Below are 19458 nucleotides of genomic sequence, written 5' to 3' on the forward strand. Positions count from 1 at the left end.
TAGCCCAACCAATAAATGAATACCCATGGCAATTGAAATAGGCTACAATTGTGTTTTTAGGTGAAACTTTTAACAACCATACTTTGTCAGGTGACAAATATGTAATAAATTTAATACATCCTTTCATGTAATAGATATGCAAACACATTTTAAAACACTACTTAGTTTAGTTTTATTTTATTATATACATATAAAGATAACTCTGCATCAAAAATAATTTGTAGCGCAAAATGTTTCATGGTTCAGTATGTGATAATAACTTGAGGGAGAATTGCTTCACGTAACAAATGCATGTGGTTTTTAAATACTGAACAGTGAAGTATATGACATAGTGAATATCTGAGAGATGTACTGTAAGAATGCTTTCATCAAGGTCAATGCTTGTAAAATCACATATCATAATGAAAGATACAAAGCAAGTTCTATTTATAATAACCCCATTGTCGCATTCTAACAAATTTCTTATAAATGTTAGACTGATAGTTTCTGCTTCATATAAAAAAATAAAAAAAGATTGTATATAAGGTCACCTCCACCTTCAACGATGGAGACTATTCTTTCCAGCAAACAAAGATACTGGAATGTTTCAATACTTCCACGACTTCTTTTGAAACATATTAGAACATAAAGTGCTCCCTGCTGTCGCTACATGTGTTTTTTCCACAGACCTTGGGATCATATCTTTAAAGCTCCTGGTTACGAGGTATAAAACCCTAAGTTAGATAATATGAGCCTAAGAATCAATGGTATGTTCAGAACTGCAGCAGCTACTTTAGTAAAGCAGGTCTTCAGTGCAATTGGACTTTTGTCATTTCTTTTTTCTAAAAGCTTTCCACGTATTAAAAAAAAAAAAAAACTTTTAAATTTGAACAAAACATCCTAAAAAATCTGTAATAGAAGGTAATATTAAATTAGATTATCTTTTTAAACTTCCATTTTAGTCAAAGCTGTAAAAATACCAATACTCCAACATTCCTGATTATATATATATATATATAATATATATATATATATATATATATATATATATATATATATATATATATATATATATATATATGTGTGTGTGTGTGTACTAACTGTTTGTGTGCACCACAGCCAGGTAGTTATTCATTAGTACAAGTTATTAAAATTGCAGTATTCTCAATAGCTTGTGCTATTTAATGTTCTTGTAACATGTTTAATTATAATTAGATACACCTCATACCTCCATCACTGGAGATATGCATCTTCTGTGGGGGATATTAAAGCTTATACAATTAGGGTTTTTACAAGTAGTCTAGGATGGACACAGTTACTGTTTTTAAACATTTAAAATGAGAAACAAACACTTTGTTATTGATCAATTATACTACACCAACATTGCTGAACATGAATTAAGTTAGTTTATTTTATGGACAGTAAACCACAAACTTATTTGGGACATTTAAAAGCTGTTAGACAAGGTGCTGATACACAGTAGACTAACATGTTTATTTGACCTCTTATGAGCCAATTATACTTTTATTGGTCAGTACGTAACAATGTGGCATAAGAGTTAATGACCATTTCAACCTTTTTAGCAAGAATCATCACATTTGTGCTTAGCTGTGCAATGACATGTGCCTACCGGGTTCCTTATCATTTTAAAAAATAGATTGCATACAGTAAATGTTCTATTACCAGTATCTGCTTTTTGTTTCAATTTGTAAATGTCACAATCTTTCAAGTTATAAAATGAGAATTAAAGCAAGCTAACTTACTTATGCTACTTCAAAATTAAACATCTGCATTGTTCATTTCTAGCGCTGTACCTTTACCAAGTGTAATGAGGTTAAATATAAATCAAAAATTGTTTCAATTTTCTTTAGGCAGGACATCCTGGATTTAGTGCAGTGATGTATTTATGTACTGTTTGTCTGTTACATTTTTAAAGTATAATCAATCCTTTCTTTGGTCAAACAGAACACTACCCTCAGACCAATAACCCAAGAGTAACAATTGTACGTACATGTTACAGGTTGGGACTCATGTATTATCTTCTAGTTTCAGTTCAAGGAAAAGGCTCTATAAATCTGAATTTAACATTCAGTACATAGTGCAGTCTTTTCGATGAACTTGGAGTTGTCACATGGTAATTACATTTAAGAGCAATATTTAAAATGTTTGTACAACAGGCTAAACAATGTGTGTTTTTTTTATTTAAAATATAAGAACATAAGAAAATGTAGAAATGAGAGGAGTGGATCAGTGCTTGTCCGGTTCCTAGCATCTGGTTAATGTCAAAACTTTGTCAAGTCAGGTCTTTAAGAATCCCAACCATGCAGCACTAACAAAATGGCTAGACAACCCATTCCATACCCTTACCATTCTGTGTAACGAAATGTCTAAGTCTGTCTCCACTTCATTTCAAACTGTGTTCTCTAGTCCTGGTGTCTATAATGCACTTAAAATGTTACTGAACAGGCTATGGGGTTTAAAACACAACAGATTACTTCCCCTAGCTTTCTGCTTTGTTGTATGTATTCCTGCAATATGTATTGTATTGTATATATTGTGCTACACTTACAGGCTTCTGTGGCAGGGCTGAGGCCTCCCCCTGTAAACAGTATGTCTTGCTTTGGGCTTCTAAGTAAAATATGGTTTCGGTTTGATTGTAAATAAAATGTGTTACATTTTGTAAAAATAAAGTGTGTGCTGGGTGGTTACACCTCCCAGCCCTTTTTAACCCACCAAAATTTATTCCGGTCGAAGGTTCCATAAGCGGGTCCCCCCTCTTAGTGGGAGCAGCGCACGACCCGAGTTTGGTCACCTTTTGTTTTATAGCTGTTTTTTTCTGACTGTGCTTTTGTTTTGGATTTTGGGATTTGTTATGTACATGTGTGTGTTTCTTTCTGCAGTAGGGATAACATTGCTGGTACCCCAGTGGCAGCCACCACCACCACCACAACTGTCTGTGTTCAATAAAACATGGACGCCTGAGCAGCATTTTCAACTACAAAGCCTCTGTGTCTCTATCGTCTCTCGGCGGATACCCACAGTAACAGAACAGAACATTTTTGCAGGATTGGTACTGGTAGTAAGGATGGCAAATGCTGATTTAAGCAAAGAGGAATAAAGCAGAATCATCCAGAACACACATTAACAAACAGGTAAAAAAAAAAAAAGGATAATTTAAATGATATATCCCGTTTAAAAGTGTTGCTTTCTGCTGTGTTGCACACATTCCTGGTGTAATTGCTTTTTAATGTAAGTTTGGCAGAGGTGGGGTTAAATCCACCCCTGCCAACAACCACATGGGGAATGTGCCCATTCTCTGGTTAGGTAATTGAGTGCTAATTGGGGAATGGCCACAGGTATGTAAAAGACAGAAAAGCCCTGGTTTGTTGGAAAAGTTTTGAATGTGAAGGTATGGCTCAGCCTGGACAATCAGAAACATGTGTTTTAAAAGAAAGTACTGTTTTGTTTGAACCTTTTATTTTGACTCCTATGCCTTGTTTCTTTGCTTTCTTTGTTAATAAATGTTTGGAGACTGCCCTTTCACTGCAGCATTCTGTCCGAGTCTCCCTCCTGCCAGATCTTGGACAACAGTGCTACCCTGCCACATCTGCATCTGCAACATAATCATGATTTATTTTGATATTTTTATTACCGTATTCCTGGTCATAAATTAATTTTTAGTTTCACATCGATTATGCACCAGGTCTTCCTGTCAATGTATTCTGAATTTAGAAAATCAGCGGCTTCAATCCAACCAGTTCAATCAGAAACATTTCATTGGTTGCTACCCTCTGCCAAAGATCAGCATTTTGATTGGTTCATCTGTCCTACCCAGAGCCATAATTAGGGCGAGTGTGGCAGCCACTCCGGGTGCAAAGCCGTGAGGGGCGGAAAAATGACCGAAATGCATTGCCACTTCAATAATTTTGAAGGTTCTCAATTGTTTTGCTTTGTCAGCTGTCAGTGCCCCCTAGCATAGTCTGAAGAGATCATGTGCCTCTGCACTAGAAAAGTGAATGTGTCACTTTCTTAGCAACAGCCTTAACAACCATGAACCTGATTCTGCATAAACCAACAACATGGTGTCTCCAGTTCTTTGTTATGGCATATCTGTTCACTTCCCCTGCAGTGTGCAGGATTGTTCATTTATTTATTCACACTTGCACTTCAGGACCAGCACTACTATAAATGTTTATTTAGTCTGAAACGTAAATGCAGATTACATACCACATATTAAGCACCTATGTAATAAACCAAAACATTATGATAGGATAGACAACAAATAAGCAGGGTGGGCTACTTTTTTTTAAAATACATAAATAAAGCTAATTATTTGTCATTGTGGCATCCTCTAAATGTGAACTACTATATGTGAACTACAAGAATTTAGCGATGGAGTTCGCCAGAGAAAAATACCCCTCACTCATCCCAGCCATTCTTTTACTTTTCTTTCTTTGATTTCCTCTTTCTGTGTCAGTCCAAACACACACAGTTGTTACTTAGGACTACTTTGCTTTTTATAGTGTGTTCAGTTGTTAAAGTTCTTGATTGCACCACTAAATAAATCTGGTTTCAGCGGGTCTTAACACAGCGCTCTATCTGGACTGCCATCAGAATCGCTTTGGCGAATATGTTAATCATGAGCAGGCACTCTAATGTGGTAAGACATGTCTTCAGAATACCATTGCAGCGCAGTACCTTTTTTTTTTTTTTTTTTTTAACATCTTCGCTCCATTTATGCGCTACAGAATCGAGGGCGAGCACCGTTCGCGCTTGTACTCGATTTTTTGTGATCAGAATACAGAGCTTCAGATGTTTGTGCTAATAAAAGGTTTTTAAAACATACTTTTTATATCCTTTCCTTGAGAAACTTTACTGAATAGGTAGTAAATGAAAAAATGATTTAAATAAATGATTTTTCTAAAAAAAAAAAAAAAAAAAAAAAAAATCAATTTAAATCAACTTACTGTAATCAGCCAACCCTGCAACTAAGTAAACAGCCCTTAAAATTCACCACCCTAAACTACAAAATGTAAATGTGGAACCAGTCTATTAATTTAAACAAACTGAGAACAGATGATCCACCCATTTGCTATTTTTAAAAGCAACATTATAAACCAGTTTATTTCATCATTTAGATTGATGCGTTAAAACATGTATGTATAAAAAACCCCAACCTAGTTATGTACTACAGCAAACATTGTACAGCAATATCTAGTCAGGTATTTGTAATTACCGTCTTAATTTTTTGTTTAAAAACAGCATACAAAACCGCATAGCTCCTGCTAAATTCTATGTTGCTTTGGATCTACAGGGAAACAGAAGAATTATTTTTCCTAACTGAATGGATGGAAATGCGATTCTTATGTCTTTCTGAATGTTTCATCCATGTTTGTGTTAAGATTATTTTCAATACATGCTTTTTTACAGTACCAATCAAGGACTACGAGAAATATGATTGCCTGCCTCGGGCGCTAAAATGCCTAGTTACGGCTCTGGTCCTACATGCTTGCTCAGGCACATGAGCAAAAGTGCGGGTACAGGTTTATGAATATGCCGAAAAGGCATTATATTACATATAATGGCAATAAATAAATAAATGCATACATTATTTTGGTGGTTTAGAGTGGAATAAGAACCAGTAATACAATCTTAAGAGGGAACGCTATACACTACACAACATAACAGCATTTAGATAAATGGACGATATTTCTGCCTAGGTGATGTGTTGTGTGTGACAATGTACTATGCACATTTTGAGTACAAACATAAATATTCATTTGGTTGGAGGCAAGCCCCCTGTACATCTTGCATCCTTGCTATAACCTGGTGGGGGTCTGTAAAGAGGATGTTATGCAAGGCTTATCATGCATTTTTAAAACTGGCTTTTCAATGTGTAAATATAAAAATTTATATTGGAATTTAAGATATGTATGTTAAGGTTAAGGCTGATCAGTACGGTCTGCTTACTGCAGATAATCACCAAAGCTGCGAGTCAAAACTGATAATTCAACTTTATTGTCAGCAATAACCAGTAAGTGTTGACAATCTCCAACACAGCCAGTCAAAGCTGATCATTTTGTTTCACTTACAACATTCACCGGTTATTGTTGACTATCCCCAAACCACACTGGCAAATGTTGCTAAAGAATTAATTTCATTTCAGTTAAAGCTGATAACTGGTTATTGTTAACAACCAGTTGTTACTGACAAATCCCAGTACTGCTAGTCAAAGCTAAGATTGTGTTTCATTTTCGATAATGTTGCCCAAACCACACTGGTAAGTTGTTATTATTCCGTTTTTGACAGTTGTACAATAACTGTCTGTATGAACAAAGGTTTTCATGTTTTTTTTTTTCTGGAAATTGCCTCCAGAACCAAGCCCATTGACACTTGAAAGTAAGTACATGCATTCAGTGTAGGAGATATTTTTTCATCTGAAATGATCAGCTTCAACCAAAACAACCAGCTATTGAAATCCTTCCACAAAGGCACATGTAAAACAGTCTAAAAAGCTAGTCTTCATATGGAGCCGATCACAAGGTGTTCCTCTCGTAATAATATATATATATATCTATATATTATATATATATATATATATAGTATATATTATATATATATATATATATACCAAACACACACGATGTCATTGCAGCAGTTCCCTGTGGTTTCCATGGTGATGGGATACCATTCTTCTAATGCACAGCTCTACTCTATAAATTGAGACCTGTACTCTAGACCAAAATAGTCTCTTATATAGTGTATATTGTTGGTTTCCTTTACCTCTGTTACAGCCAAGGAAGCAAACACATATTAAACAGTGATTGCCTTTTTTTTCCAAATGGAATTTTTTACAGCTGATACAATTTTACAGGAAACACATAGAGGTGACAGTTCATGGGTCCTTAAACATGTACAGTAAGTGCTATTATTTAAACCATAGGAAGCAACATGGCAATTTAAGTATTCTATTTAAATGACACCATACAGTATACTGTGTGTGTGTGTGTGTGTGTGTGTGTGTGTGTGTGTGTGTGTGTGTGTGTGTGTGTGTGTGTGTGTGTGCGCGTGTGTGTGCATGTTGTCTTGCTGGTTTTTGCCGTTTTGTTCAGACTTTGACACTGCTTTAATCTCTCCTGCGCATTGTCATGGAGAGCACATGTAACCGGACCTAGGAGTCAAAGTAAGGGCAATCTGCTTTGCAGAAGGAGTTTTACTAGCACAGCAGTTCATGCATTACTGAGTGGAACTACTTCCCACTGACTTCCATATCAGGTACTACCATAGACTCCCTTTAATAAGACAATTCGACTTTGCGACGATTATAGGAGGCCACTATTCTGTTAAGCTGAAACGCTGCTAAATTCTCCCATTCCCATTCGTCTGCAAGAGTTTAAGAGGGTAAGGGAGTCTCAAGTCAATAGCCTTTTTTTTAATCGGAAAAAAATTAAAATATTTTTCCAGTTGTTAAAATTAATTAATATATATATATATATATATCGATATATATATATATATCTACTATATATATATATATCTAGATATATAGATATATATATATATATTTCAGATCTGGTTGGCTGCTTATTTTTGCTCTTTTTAGATTAAAGAACATTATTGCTGGTCACCTTTTTTATGCTGACAATCTGTGTGTTCATTTGAATTCCCGAAATGTCAATATTTCAAATACAACATAATAGATACTATACTGTACCATGGTGCCTGTGATGTAGGTCACGTAATCGGATACAGTTCCTTTCGCTCAACTTTTTACCTCGTTTGAGGCAATTTTGCTGTATCAAGCTTGGTTGAAATGGTGGTACAAGTCTCTCCAAATCTCCCCTGGTGTGCCATGCAGTGGCCTGAAACCTAGCCTGTGTTAAGCAAGTGAGCAGCTCAGTGAAAGAACACCTTTAACGACATGCTCAGTTCTGCACTCTCTGAGCAGCTGTGCTTCAGAGCAGGTTTCATCAGTGATCCAAATGAGCGGAAAAAATCTCGTTCTGAGATGCTCAGTTACTTAACACACCCCCAGTGTCCCGAAACCAAGTTCCAAGGGCTTATTTTTAAAACCTTGCTAAAGAATCTTTTAAACTGTACTATTGTTAGTGTTAAAAACTACAGTGCAAGATCTGGGTTTAACACGTGAAAGTATTAAAACACAATCAAAATCCAATTATGACAAATGATGTACATACATTAGCCTAGAAAAAAAAAACATACTGTAGTTGTCCACATGTGTAAGACATTGAATTATAAAACTATAAGAATGCAACAATAAACAATTTACAACATGCAAAAAAACTGAACTGGTGCACTTCTGGATAGTAACCTCTTCTTGATGCCCAAATCTCAAAGGTCTGTCCCTACCTTTTCCCTCCCAGATGCAGAGATACTCTGTCATGAATTCAGATCCTCTCGACTAGGCTACTGCAACTCTCTATGTGGTATCCGTCACGCGCCATAAACCGATTGCAGCTAGTTCAAAATGCCGCTGCTAGGCTCCTTACCAGATGTAAAAAAACATGATCCGTCTTGCCCAGCTGCACTGGCTACCTGTAAAGTTCAGGATTACTTTCAAAATTCTCCTGCTTGCCTACAAGGCCCTTCATCACACAGGTCCTGAGTATCTCTCCAATCTGCTGACCCACTATGTCTCTGCATGCAAGCTGAGGTCCTCCGACTGGCTTGCTTGTTATACCCAAGCAAAAGTGCACCACGCTCGGAGAGCGCTCTTTTAGCTTCATGGCCCCGACTCTCTGGAACTCTCTCCCAGCTTTATTGCTTGCAGCTCCCAGTTGCTCGCTTCAAATCAGCTCTCAAGGTCCACCTGTTCTCTCTTGCTTTCAATGCTTTTCAAGCCTGATATCTGTTATTAGCTTTTGACTAAATTGCTATTTCTGGTTTTTCACACCATCTTATTCGTATGATTCTGCAAAACACACGTATCCACAATGTTTAGAATTCACATCCTAGCCTTGTATTTAATATATTATGCCTGTATTTAATGTATTTGCATTGTTTTTACTGTTGTATTTAATGTACTATTCCCTGTATTTCACTGTATTTAATGTATTATGCATTGTTCCTCACTATCTTGTAAAGCACTTTGTAATGGTGGTCCACTATGAAAGGCGCTACATGAAATAAATATTGACTGATTGATTGATTTATTGAAAAAGGAGAGGCAGAATAGAAGTCAGTTTGACATATGAAGGTTACCTGCCAGGACCAATCTTTGAGTGAATTACCCACCCATGTTTGGCTATAGTAGTTTACAGGCTCCGAGTTGCCTGCCTAAAAAAGCCACTTTGATAGGTGATATGAAAAAGTATCAGAGAACATTACTATACCTGTACTGTAATGTGTGTCATTTTTTAATATGGGCCTGTTTACCAATACAGTAACAGAAAATATATAATAGGAATATTAAACACTGAATATTTACTAAGTGACTATAATGCATTTTAACTTGCAGTTATCTGCTCCCTATTTTCCTGTATTTAATCCTGCACTGAACCCAATCTGTAGTATTTAGTATTTCACCTGCACTCGTATCTAACCCTGATGTAACTATCAACACTGTTATTGCTCTTGAACTGCCCCAATATCAAATTGTACTGTGTTTTGTATTTGCTCTTATTAGTACTGAAGTCATTGTATTTGGTATCTTGCGCTTAATTGTACTGTAATTATTGGTATGTATTTTTTTTGTATACAACTGTAAGTCTCCCTGTGTAAGGGTGTCTTAAGAAATTATTTATTATTATTATTATTATTATTATTATTATTATTATTATTATTATTATTATTATTATTATTATTATTATTATTAATAATAATAATAATAATAATAATAATAATAATAATAATAAAAACTGACTTGTTTAACAGTTTGTAATAATACAGATAAATTATGAAAGGGTTTGTGATTTATTTTTCTGAATGAAACAACTGTGAATATAAACACATTATAAAAAAATGAAGAATGGCTGCTCTACTCTGAAACAAAGGGAAGTGGGCGATATAAAAAAAAATACAATATATCTCGGGGGATGAATAAATAGAATCAAATTCAATGCATAACACAAGATGGAGATCCAACTACTTAAAGTCAGGCAGGCATGCATGATGTTCTAGATCAGGGGTGGCCAACCCTGCTCCTGGAGAGCCTCAGGGTGTCATGGTATTTGTTTTGCCCCAGTCTCTTAATGATGTAATTCACAATGATTGGGCTTAATTGGTCCGAATTACTGTTTGTTCCAGGTATTTAGCGACTGATGATTTTAGAGCTACCTACAAAACATGCAGGATTCAGGCTCTCCAGGAACATGGGTTGGCCACTCCTGTTCTAGATGTTTCTAGAATGTTCTGCCAAGAAGCATTGGCTTATGAAGCACTGGCTTATTCTCTTATTTTTCTATGGCATAACAGGTCTTTATTACAAAAATGTGTGCATATGTATTTTAGTGCTAGTTGTACTGATGGCACTGTAAACTGAAATCATCTATTTATCCACAGATTAGGTACAAAATTGGCAGTGGCAATGCCAACATGTGTATATATCATTTACAGCTGTATCATAGTATACCACCGGAAACTATTCAAATAGGCAAGGTGTCAATTGTGTTTTTTTTTTTTTTTTTTGTGCACCAGAACCCATTTCACTAAATTATGTTTTGTGTCTAATATTCTACTCCTATGCATATGGTAAATAGTATTAAATACCTATAAAATAGTGTAATTTGTTTATTTGTCATTTGCTGGTACGTCCACATATACTGTATTAGATATTTTAACTTAACTGTAGATACTCTATGACAGAATTTGCATCTTTTAAAATAAATTCTACTAACTTACTGTGTTCAAATACAACACTCGTTTTGTATTGTGTAGGACTACTATATTGCCTTTCCAAACACAATTCCTTGCCGTGTTCCTGCAAATCTACCCCATATATCTATCTATCTATCTATCTATCTATCTATATATATATATATATATATATATATATATATATATATATATATATGCTACTTTTATTTAGCTTGAAGGGAACTCTTTTGTTTGGCATTGGTCAAATTCACGTTATTTTTCCGATGCATAAGCTGAAATGCCAGTTACAAAAGTAGTAGGCTTAATTTCATCTTTATTTTTTAAACGTTTACGAAATGCATTTATGTCCACACGTGGATAACCACGTCATTATAATCACAAAGGCATTTTGAACATGTTTAGTCCTAAATAAAACAATATCGAAGAGGGCAAATCACAAATTCCAATTAAAAGTGATATACAATTATATATGGGATGGGTTTCTGTGCTTCGTGGGTAGACGTACACGCACTACTGAATTAAACTGCAAGGGTCAAAACATGACTGACTCGGATACCAGATACGCCTACCACAGGCCTTTCCCAACATAAAGGTGGGTAAATGAGCAAATGGAAAAGCAATTACCGTGATGCACACGAATGACTGCGTGCAGAATAGAATACAGTAGAACAAGGGAGACTTACCAGGTCTATGAATGTTAAAAACTTCCAGCTCCCGCCGTAAGTTTGGTGAGCTGGCATGTCAATGGCTTTATAATTGCAGAGGATGGAGAAATAGGATAGCAGGATCGCCAGCCTTAGAACCTGGGAAGGGATGAGCGCCATTTTTGTGTGTGTATCCTCCTGACTGAATACTGTTTATCTGGGTTTCTCACTCAGTGCAGAGGTCGCTGCCTGGAGATGCGATGCAAGAATGAAGAGGCGGAGGAGGTGTACGAGTGGGAGCGTAGGAAAGAGGGGTGGGTGAGGGGGGGTGTTGCTACACATTTTTTAAAAATGTTGCTGTTCGGGACTAGAGAGCATCCTTTTTATATAACTTAAAACATTTAAACAAACAGCGCATGCAAATAACCAATATTCGTATCAATTAGTTTTTATTTTTGTTCGTTTGTTGTTCTTTACTGGGGCTACTTTAGTTTTTATTTGAATTCAGTCATTCGGCGAACTGACTTATTTTGATGTTCTTCAATAGTTGGAAAAAAAATATACCTACTGAAATCAATGCATGCAGCTACCCGCTTGTATAAGTATGTCTGACAATATGTATCATTGTATACAAATAATTTCCTTGACATGTCATGTTATATGCTTAAAATCTGCATCTCCCTATTCCAGGTCTGTTTCAGATCTGAAAGACTTTAGAGGACTAATAGCAATTCTGGGGACTTTGCTGCAGATTTCAACCCCTGAAGGAATCCAGCAAGAACAATGCAAACACCTTGAAGACCTGCTAGGTGTCAAATCATGGCCACTGTGGTACCCTGCATACTAATGACAGTGTTAGGACAGATGGTTTTTCCTGTCTACGCTATAATATATATGGCATATATATATATATATATATTCATAATATATATATATTATATATATATATTATATATAATATTAATATTTATTTAAATACATGTTTGTTTGTTTTACATTAAGAAGTAAACCAGTATTCTGAATGTGTAGAAACCAACATGAATGTTTCACAATAAACAAAGATGAAAAAAGAGAACATTTATGGTGGCCTTTAGTGTTACAGTTATACAATTATCAGATCTTCTCATGTGCTTTCATAATATATACTGTATGCTTACTGCAAGTTGTGATACAATCCAATTATTTACTTTGCCTGACTTTTTCATATTTACAGTGCAGGCAACAACAATGAAATGCAGAAGAAAATAACACTAGTTCGTTCCATGCAACACTCACATCCACATCGAAATACCTTTTAGCAGTTTTGATAAACTGCTGTGATCCATAGATTCTGTAAGATAGCAGAAGACAACCCCTTCAGAGTACCTGTTTGCACAGGAACTGAGACTGCATTCAGACACCTATGTTTATTGTTTTTCTGTTCACTTTAGATCTATATAAGTCAGGTAAACCTGCGTAAGACCTACACATTTACCAGCTTGAATTAAATCGGTCACACAAACCAAAAAGGGTCAGGCCTCCATTCTTGGCAATTTGTTTTTGGTCACATTCGTAATGTAATTATGTACTGTAATTACATATATCCAGTCCCTAATATAAATAACATATTACAGATGTTATTCCCATGAAAAAGTATGTTACCATGATCTTCAGCCACAGCATGTAGTACAGAAGCATTACAATCACCCATTAATAGTTTAATCAAAACCCACAAACAGTTCCCAAGATACCAGAGTGCCACATGCATCCTTTTAAAAGCAAATTCGTAAGAAAGCTGTGTGGTGACACTCTCTTTAACACTGTCCATTTCCCCCACCACCAGGAATTCAAAAAAAAAAAAAAAAAAAAAAAAAAAGTTGGTCAGACACAGCAGCTGTGCAATCAGAAATATGTTTTACGTTTGGTCAAAACTCATCTGTTTATAAAGCTGTCCTGAAATAAGAAACACAAATTTGGCCTTTGCAAATTCAACTGTGCTTTTGGTTAATTGCTTCATCACATTTACTACAACTTCATTTGAAATGCAAATGTTTGCCATGGCAGTTTACACAATATATGAATTTAGTATTGTAAAGTAATTTCTCACATTTTAACAGCAATGTAATGAAGGTGCCGTATGGGTACAGACTATAAAAACTTTCCTCTGAGGAAAACATTTTCTTCAGTAAAATATAAAGTGAGCTGCGAATCTGGCTTTTGAATCTGCAGGCATTTCTTGCAGAGATCTTATTTATAGCACTGCACATAGCGATTTCTGTATGAAATGATTGACTGAATAAACAAACTACATAGCTTTTTAAATCAACTGTATAGCAATACTCTCGCTTGTACAAGATCTCGTTTTTGTGATATGTTTTGTACTGCAATTTGGATTACAGTGTGGAATATATTGCCTTCTGTTTCCTCCTGATTCTTAATCCATTTATGTGTTGTTATAGTTCCTCCTAACTCCAATGGTCTAGTTGCAGTCAGACCATGAGACCTATAGGGCCAACTGTACTCTGTACCAGAAAATGTGAAGCTAGAAATTTAGAAATCTAATTTTCTTTTTGGCTTAAACATTTTTTCACTTGCTGGGGCAATGTATGTTTTGCTTTAATGATACGTTTTTTCTTCTCACAGGCATAACAGCAGTCGTACAAAGTTTTTTTTTTGTTGCTGCTCTTTTTGCTTTGACAATGGTGAATCCAATTTATCCTGCCTGTCATAGTAAATGACATACTGTAGTAGCTAACAACAATAAAGCAAGTTTTACAGAAGTCCTGCTTGCCATGTACCTGTTCGAACCGAAGGGCTGGGAAGTACTGGGTGTCTTAAGTAACTGAGCGGTGATTTACGTTTTCAAAGTAGAACTTACGTAAAACATTTTGTTTTTTGTCCTGGGTATGCATGTCATCACTTACAACTATGTTGCCATCTTTTTTTATTTATTTATTTTTTTACATGTGCACATGTGACAGAGAAAGAATGAATCTTGGTTATAAATCTCCCTCTCTCCGGTGAGGGTGCTGTGTAAAGGGAACAGTGTGCCCCAGACAGGATAGTCTGGCAATTCATTCCAGGGAAAGGTGGAAGTCGGCCATCTAGAAAGGGTGCGGAGCCACAGTACACCAAGTCATCACCCAGACGGGAAGCTTTGTGGCAATTGAGGATTGGAGGAAAAGAGATTGTACTCACTAACCAAAGGGGTGTGGCTGAAGGTACAAAAGGGGATGTGGCTGAGGGAACTACTCCTTTTTTATGGTTGCCAGAGAACCTCTGAGGGACTGTAAAGTTATCATAAGTGTTTCGTGTTTGTTTGTTTGCCCATCTAATTGTACTTGCACTGCACTATTGTACACAATTAAATTGTATTTCAGCACCTGCACCAAAGCACTCACTCTGGACTTGTGATCATGTTTGTGTTCTGTGTGTGTTTGTACCGTGTTTATTATTTCAGCACTGTACCCTGTGGTTTAAACTGTGCAATACACATTGCTGTGTGTTGCCAGGGGTTATTGTTTAAAGTCGCCAAAATGATCTGGATTAAAAACAAATAAAGAATTGTTTGGACCTTGAACTTTGTTGTTTGTCATCTGTTTACGCATTGCATCATCTCCACACCTGCGCACAGCAAACCACTCTGCCACTGCACATCATCACTTTAAACAGTTGCCAATGTTTTTTGGAGGATTGTGTCTGTCTTTGTTTGTCATTCTTTTTTAAATTGTATGCAATGTTTTTATTATTTGTGTGTTTCAGGGCCGCTTTTAAGCTTTAAAACAAAGGATATGTATTTCCCCGCTGCACACGTATGCGTTTCAGAAACAAACTGCATCTGCAAAATAGCAAAGTTTGCAGAGAGTTTGTGGTTAAGGTGTGTGGAAGGAGAAGCTACACAGAAGCCTTGCAAGAGTGCAGTCTGCTAAATTTGAAGGTTATTTCACAATAAGTATGCCACCTTCCTTAACTGTATAAAGGCTACGACCACATCATTTTGAAAATGTACAGGTGCTTCTCTGTTAGCACTATGGTCCTAATGTCTCCAATTACTTGCACTTGTATTCTTGTTAAAAGGTGTGATTTACTGTAGTATATTGTTGGAAACTTTTGTGGTTTTGGAAACTACTACAGTATATATGTTTATGGAAGAACTGCAGCCATTATTCTTGGGTTTCCCCTTTACTGACTATTTGGGGTGCTTTGGAATATTAACTTGTGAGACCAACTGCCTGGGTGGCTATGCTTGTTTTGCCTTTTGTCACTGGAACTTGGACAGCTTCCCACTGACTAACAGTCTACCTGCGATGAAAGTCATTTAATTCTGTGGAACACATGCTCATTTGCATATGCAATGTGTTTCTGATCACACTCAGTATATTGTTTATTTATTCATGAACATCCTGTGTATTTATAAAAATTAGGTTAGTCTTTTGGAGTATCCATTGTGCTCTTAGCTTGTCATTGGTAGGGTGAAGGCTTTTAAAGAGCATGTAACACCTTACAATTTTCTACAGCAAAACTACCATGGTACTGTTATTTCCAATGGACAGTATTGTGTGCCGCACTGTCTTTACAGACCTGTGTTGGTGATATGAGTTGAGGATTAAAGTTATAAGATCACAAATGCAGATGAGCCTGGCTGTTGTGCATTGTGGTTTAGAAGTGAGTGTGGTGACCGGTTCATGCCCAGCCTCTACCCTGTTAGACTTGTTCATTTTCAACCTAGTTTACAAACTGAGATAGGGTTACCAACATATAATTTTAGCCACACGGAATTAAAATGAGTTTCAAAAACGCTCTTATAAAATTCATAGTTAAGTCCCTTTTATCAGGACTGGATTATACTAGAGAATACAGTAGTCAAATATAATGCATTTTATTTATATGTTTTTCTATGGTATTCAAATATAATCCAATATTGAGCAAGAGAGACAACTATTTACCATCTGCTGCGATCTGTATACGTTATCCTGTGTTGGCATTATCTTCATTAAAAAGGTGAGCTTAGTACAATATGACAGATTACAGTATTGTGTCTGACAATATAACATTTCACTTCAAGGCTGTCATTGTTCTATAAATTATTATTTAATTACCATTTAATATTAATGACATAATAAGGATGCATGCTAATGTTTCTGGATGTCATTTGTTAATAGCCAACACATTTTTAACAAAATCTCATTGCTCATTGATATACTGTACCAGTATTAATAATGAGCACACTGGTGCAGCCAGTAGAACTGATACATTCTTTAATACTCTTATACTGTAGATGTACATTATTCCCATAGTTAAACTCAATTACACAAAACAATTGCAAATTGGGTCTTTAAAAAACAAGTTGGAAACTGTACCTCAGGTTAAACCTACACCTGAGACAGAGATGCTGAATGAACTCTCCTGTCCTGCTCTGTGGATTTGATATAATATTCACCAGATTCACCCTTTTGAGATGCTGTTTATGATGTGGCTGGAGTGGATTCCAGCTCAATAAAATCGAAGCGCTTCAGATGACATCATATAACCCACAAGAGTAAGGCTTGAAAAGGCTCTAGTACCGGTAATCTAAAACCCAGAGATTGTTTTCACTGACTTGTAATGAAGTGAGTAGGCTGTGTAGTGTTTGGTTCAAATTTCCTTTTCTTACCACTGGAAAGGAAGCTTGGTAGATGGTTCTCAAGTCGTTCCATTGTTTGCTGTGTTGTAAATTGTAAATGGGTAGTTCAGTTGTGTGATGAATGGAATGTTTTACTAACTTTTCTTTGTAGTATTTTTTTTGTTTTTCCTATGATAAGAAAAGGTATTTTTTTCTACCTTGCTCAGTAATCACAGTGTTAGAAAACATGAAGACATTTCTTGTTCTTGTTTTTTTTGTTAAGAAACATTTTAAAGATAGGGTTAAGGTGGCTTAATGCACTTGTATACCGGCAAAAGGACCAAGTGTTTATTTATGAATTTGGCTTTCTGCAGTCTGTATAAGTGATTGGTGGTGGCAGAACGGTGCCCTCTGATTTACATGCTAACTTGAACGATTTTAAACAACGTTCACTAGACCGCTGCATTCTGCAAACAGTGCAAAGTGATTTATACTATTATAAAAGACAACATTTCCAACAGGTGGATGTGCAACAGTTAAATAGACGTTGTTTGGTCCTGAAGAGTGTTTGAGTACAGCACAGAGAAAAAACAAAACAAGGGGCCAATAGTACCATAATGATAGTGGTAACAAAATCTGCATAGTCCTGTTATGCCTTGTTTAAATAAAAAATAAATAAAAAAAAACATCAGCTGGTTTCACAGATTCAAATTAGTACTAATCTCAGACTATACTTACCTAAACTAACATTGGATAGTGCACGACTAGTGCTAATCAGTGTCTGTGAAATCAGCTGTATAACTTAGAAATGCGACCTTAACTTGTAACAGGAAATGTGAATTCCTGTATCGGGCATGTGTAATGTTGTTGAAGTCAAAAAGTGAATGATTTATGCTATACAATTTACAACTGTAGGATGAAGTGCCTCAGTTATAAAATTTTAATGAATACATTATTGGTTACAGGAAGTATACACTTTATATCCAGTAATTATATTCAATAAAAAGTGTTGTTACATTTTCCATATTCATATGAAAAATGAAATATTCCCACAGATTATTAAATATGCATTTATGCTAAATTAACTAGAATTTATTATATTTTTGCTCAGCAACCATAATTTTAAGATAGTGTAAAGAGGGGCAGGAGTATCGGCTGACAGATAGGAGAGCCTGGAGGTTGTAAAAGTAATGCAGTAAAACGACTAATAAAATAAGTTGGCCTAAACAGTGTCTGAACGCTGCTCAGGCTAAAAAGGAGGTCCTGCTCCAGGAAACTTTAAGTGGGATAGACTCTCCAAAATGAATCCCTTTCTTACAGTTGTCTTGTCAACATCCAGTGATAACCCAGTTCTCACCTTGGTTTACACAGCAGCTGAGCAGGTTCTCTGCACATTCATCTCCTAGTTTCTGTGACAAAAAGAACAAAGGATCTGGCTTTTGTAGTAGGTGGTCTGGTTTAATTGACACTCAATAAATCCATTAACACCTGACCACCTTCCACACTTGTCTCATTATAAAAGGATTCTAACTTCCAGCTCTGCCATATCTAGCACAAACTTACATATGAATAAAAATACCCAATTTCCCAGATGGGATAGGATGGTTTTGGGATACTCTATAAATGGTTCTTTGTACATAACACTGCTGTTGGTATCTAATATGTAGTTGTTGTCAAACATAATAGTAGTAATTTAAAGGGATACCATTGTGTATATCATCTACATGTTTTACCTGTTTAATATATTGTTTTGTATGTTTTGCCATACTTACTGACTATTTCAACAAGAAGTGCTTCTAAAAAGAGTCCTCAAGGCTGATTGTGGGGAAGTAAGGTGGGGCAGCATATTTGTGTTGTGTTATGCACTTTTACACTTCTAGATAGGGCCCCGGAAAATTCACAGAAAACGTGCATTTGACTGGCTACTGTGAAAAATATGCATTTTATTTTCTTTACAGTATTTTACATTAATCTTCACCTCTGTTCATTTTATACTTTTATCAAGTAGAAGCAGCGCTACAGTAGCTGTACATGGTCCAGCGTCAATGCAGTGCATTTGGTTACTACGGTAATGGGGTCAAACAAATACCGGTGTAGTGTTAGAAAGTGGTACATTGTCACAATGTGGTATGCTTACCAAAACTTGACCCATATAATGTCAGAAAGTGGTACACTGCCTGATTTTGGTACAGGTGCAAGCAATTGTGATCTGATGGGTGTTTTATTATTATTATTATTATTATTATTATTATTAATAATAATAATAATAATAATAATAATAATAATAATAATAATAATAATAATAATAATAAATAATAATGTATTTATTTCTTAGCAGACAACCTTATCCAAGGTGACTTACAGTTGTTACAATACAAAGTATCACATTACTAAGTATCACCTTAAAGATAAGAGCAG

General features: G+C 35.7%; 1 protein-coding gene across 2 annotated transcripts in view; it reads right to left on the reverse strand.

The window, feature by feature from the left end:
• The window catches only part of aig1 (androgen-induced 1 (H. sapiens)), a 45454-nt gene extending 33708 nt beyond the window's left edge, over window positions 1-11746 (reverse strand). The window contains exon 1 of one of the 2 annotated variants that reach the window (XM_041252511.1): window positions 11499-11746. In XM_041252511.1, the coding sequence (XP_041108445.1) occupies window positions 11499-11639 (141 nt within the window). In that variant the 5' untranslated portion in view covers window positions 11640-11746. The remainder of the gene's footprint in view (window positions 1-11498) is intronic. The other variant, XM_041252510.1, reaches the window with a different exon arrangement.
• Between the last annotated feature and the right edge of the window lie 7712 nt (window positions 11747-19458).

Source organism: Polyodon spathula, chromosome 6, assembly GCF_017654505.1.
Source record: "Polyodon spathula isolate WHYD16114869_AA chromosome 6, ASM1765450v1, whole genome shotgun sequence".
In the NCBI taxonomy this organism is placed as follows: domain Eukaryota; kingdom Metazoa; phylum Chordata; class Actinopteri; order Acipenseriformes; family Polyodontidae; genus Polyodon; species Polyodon spathula.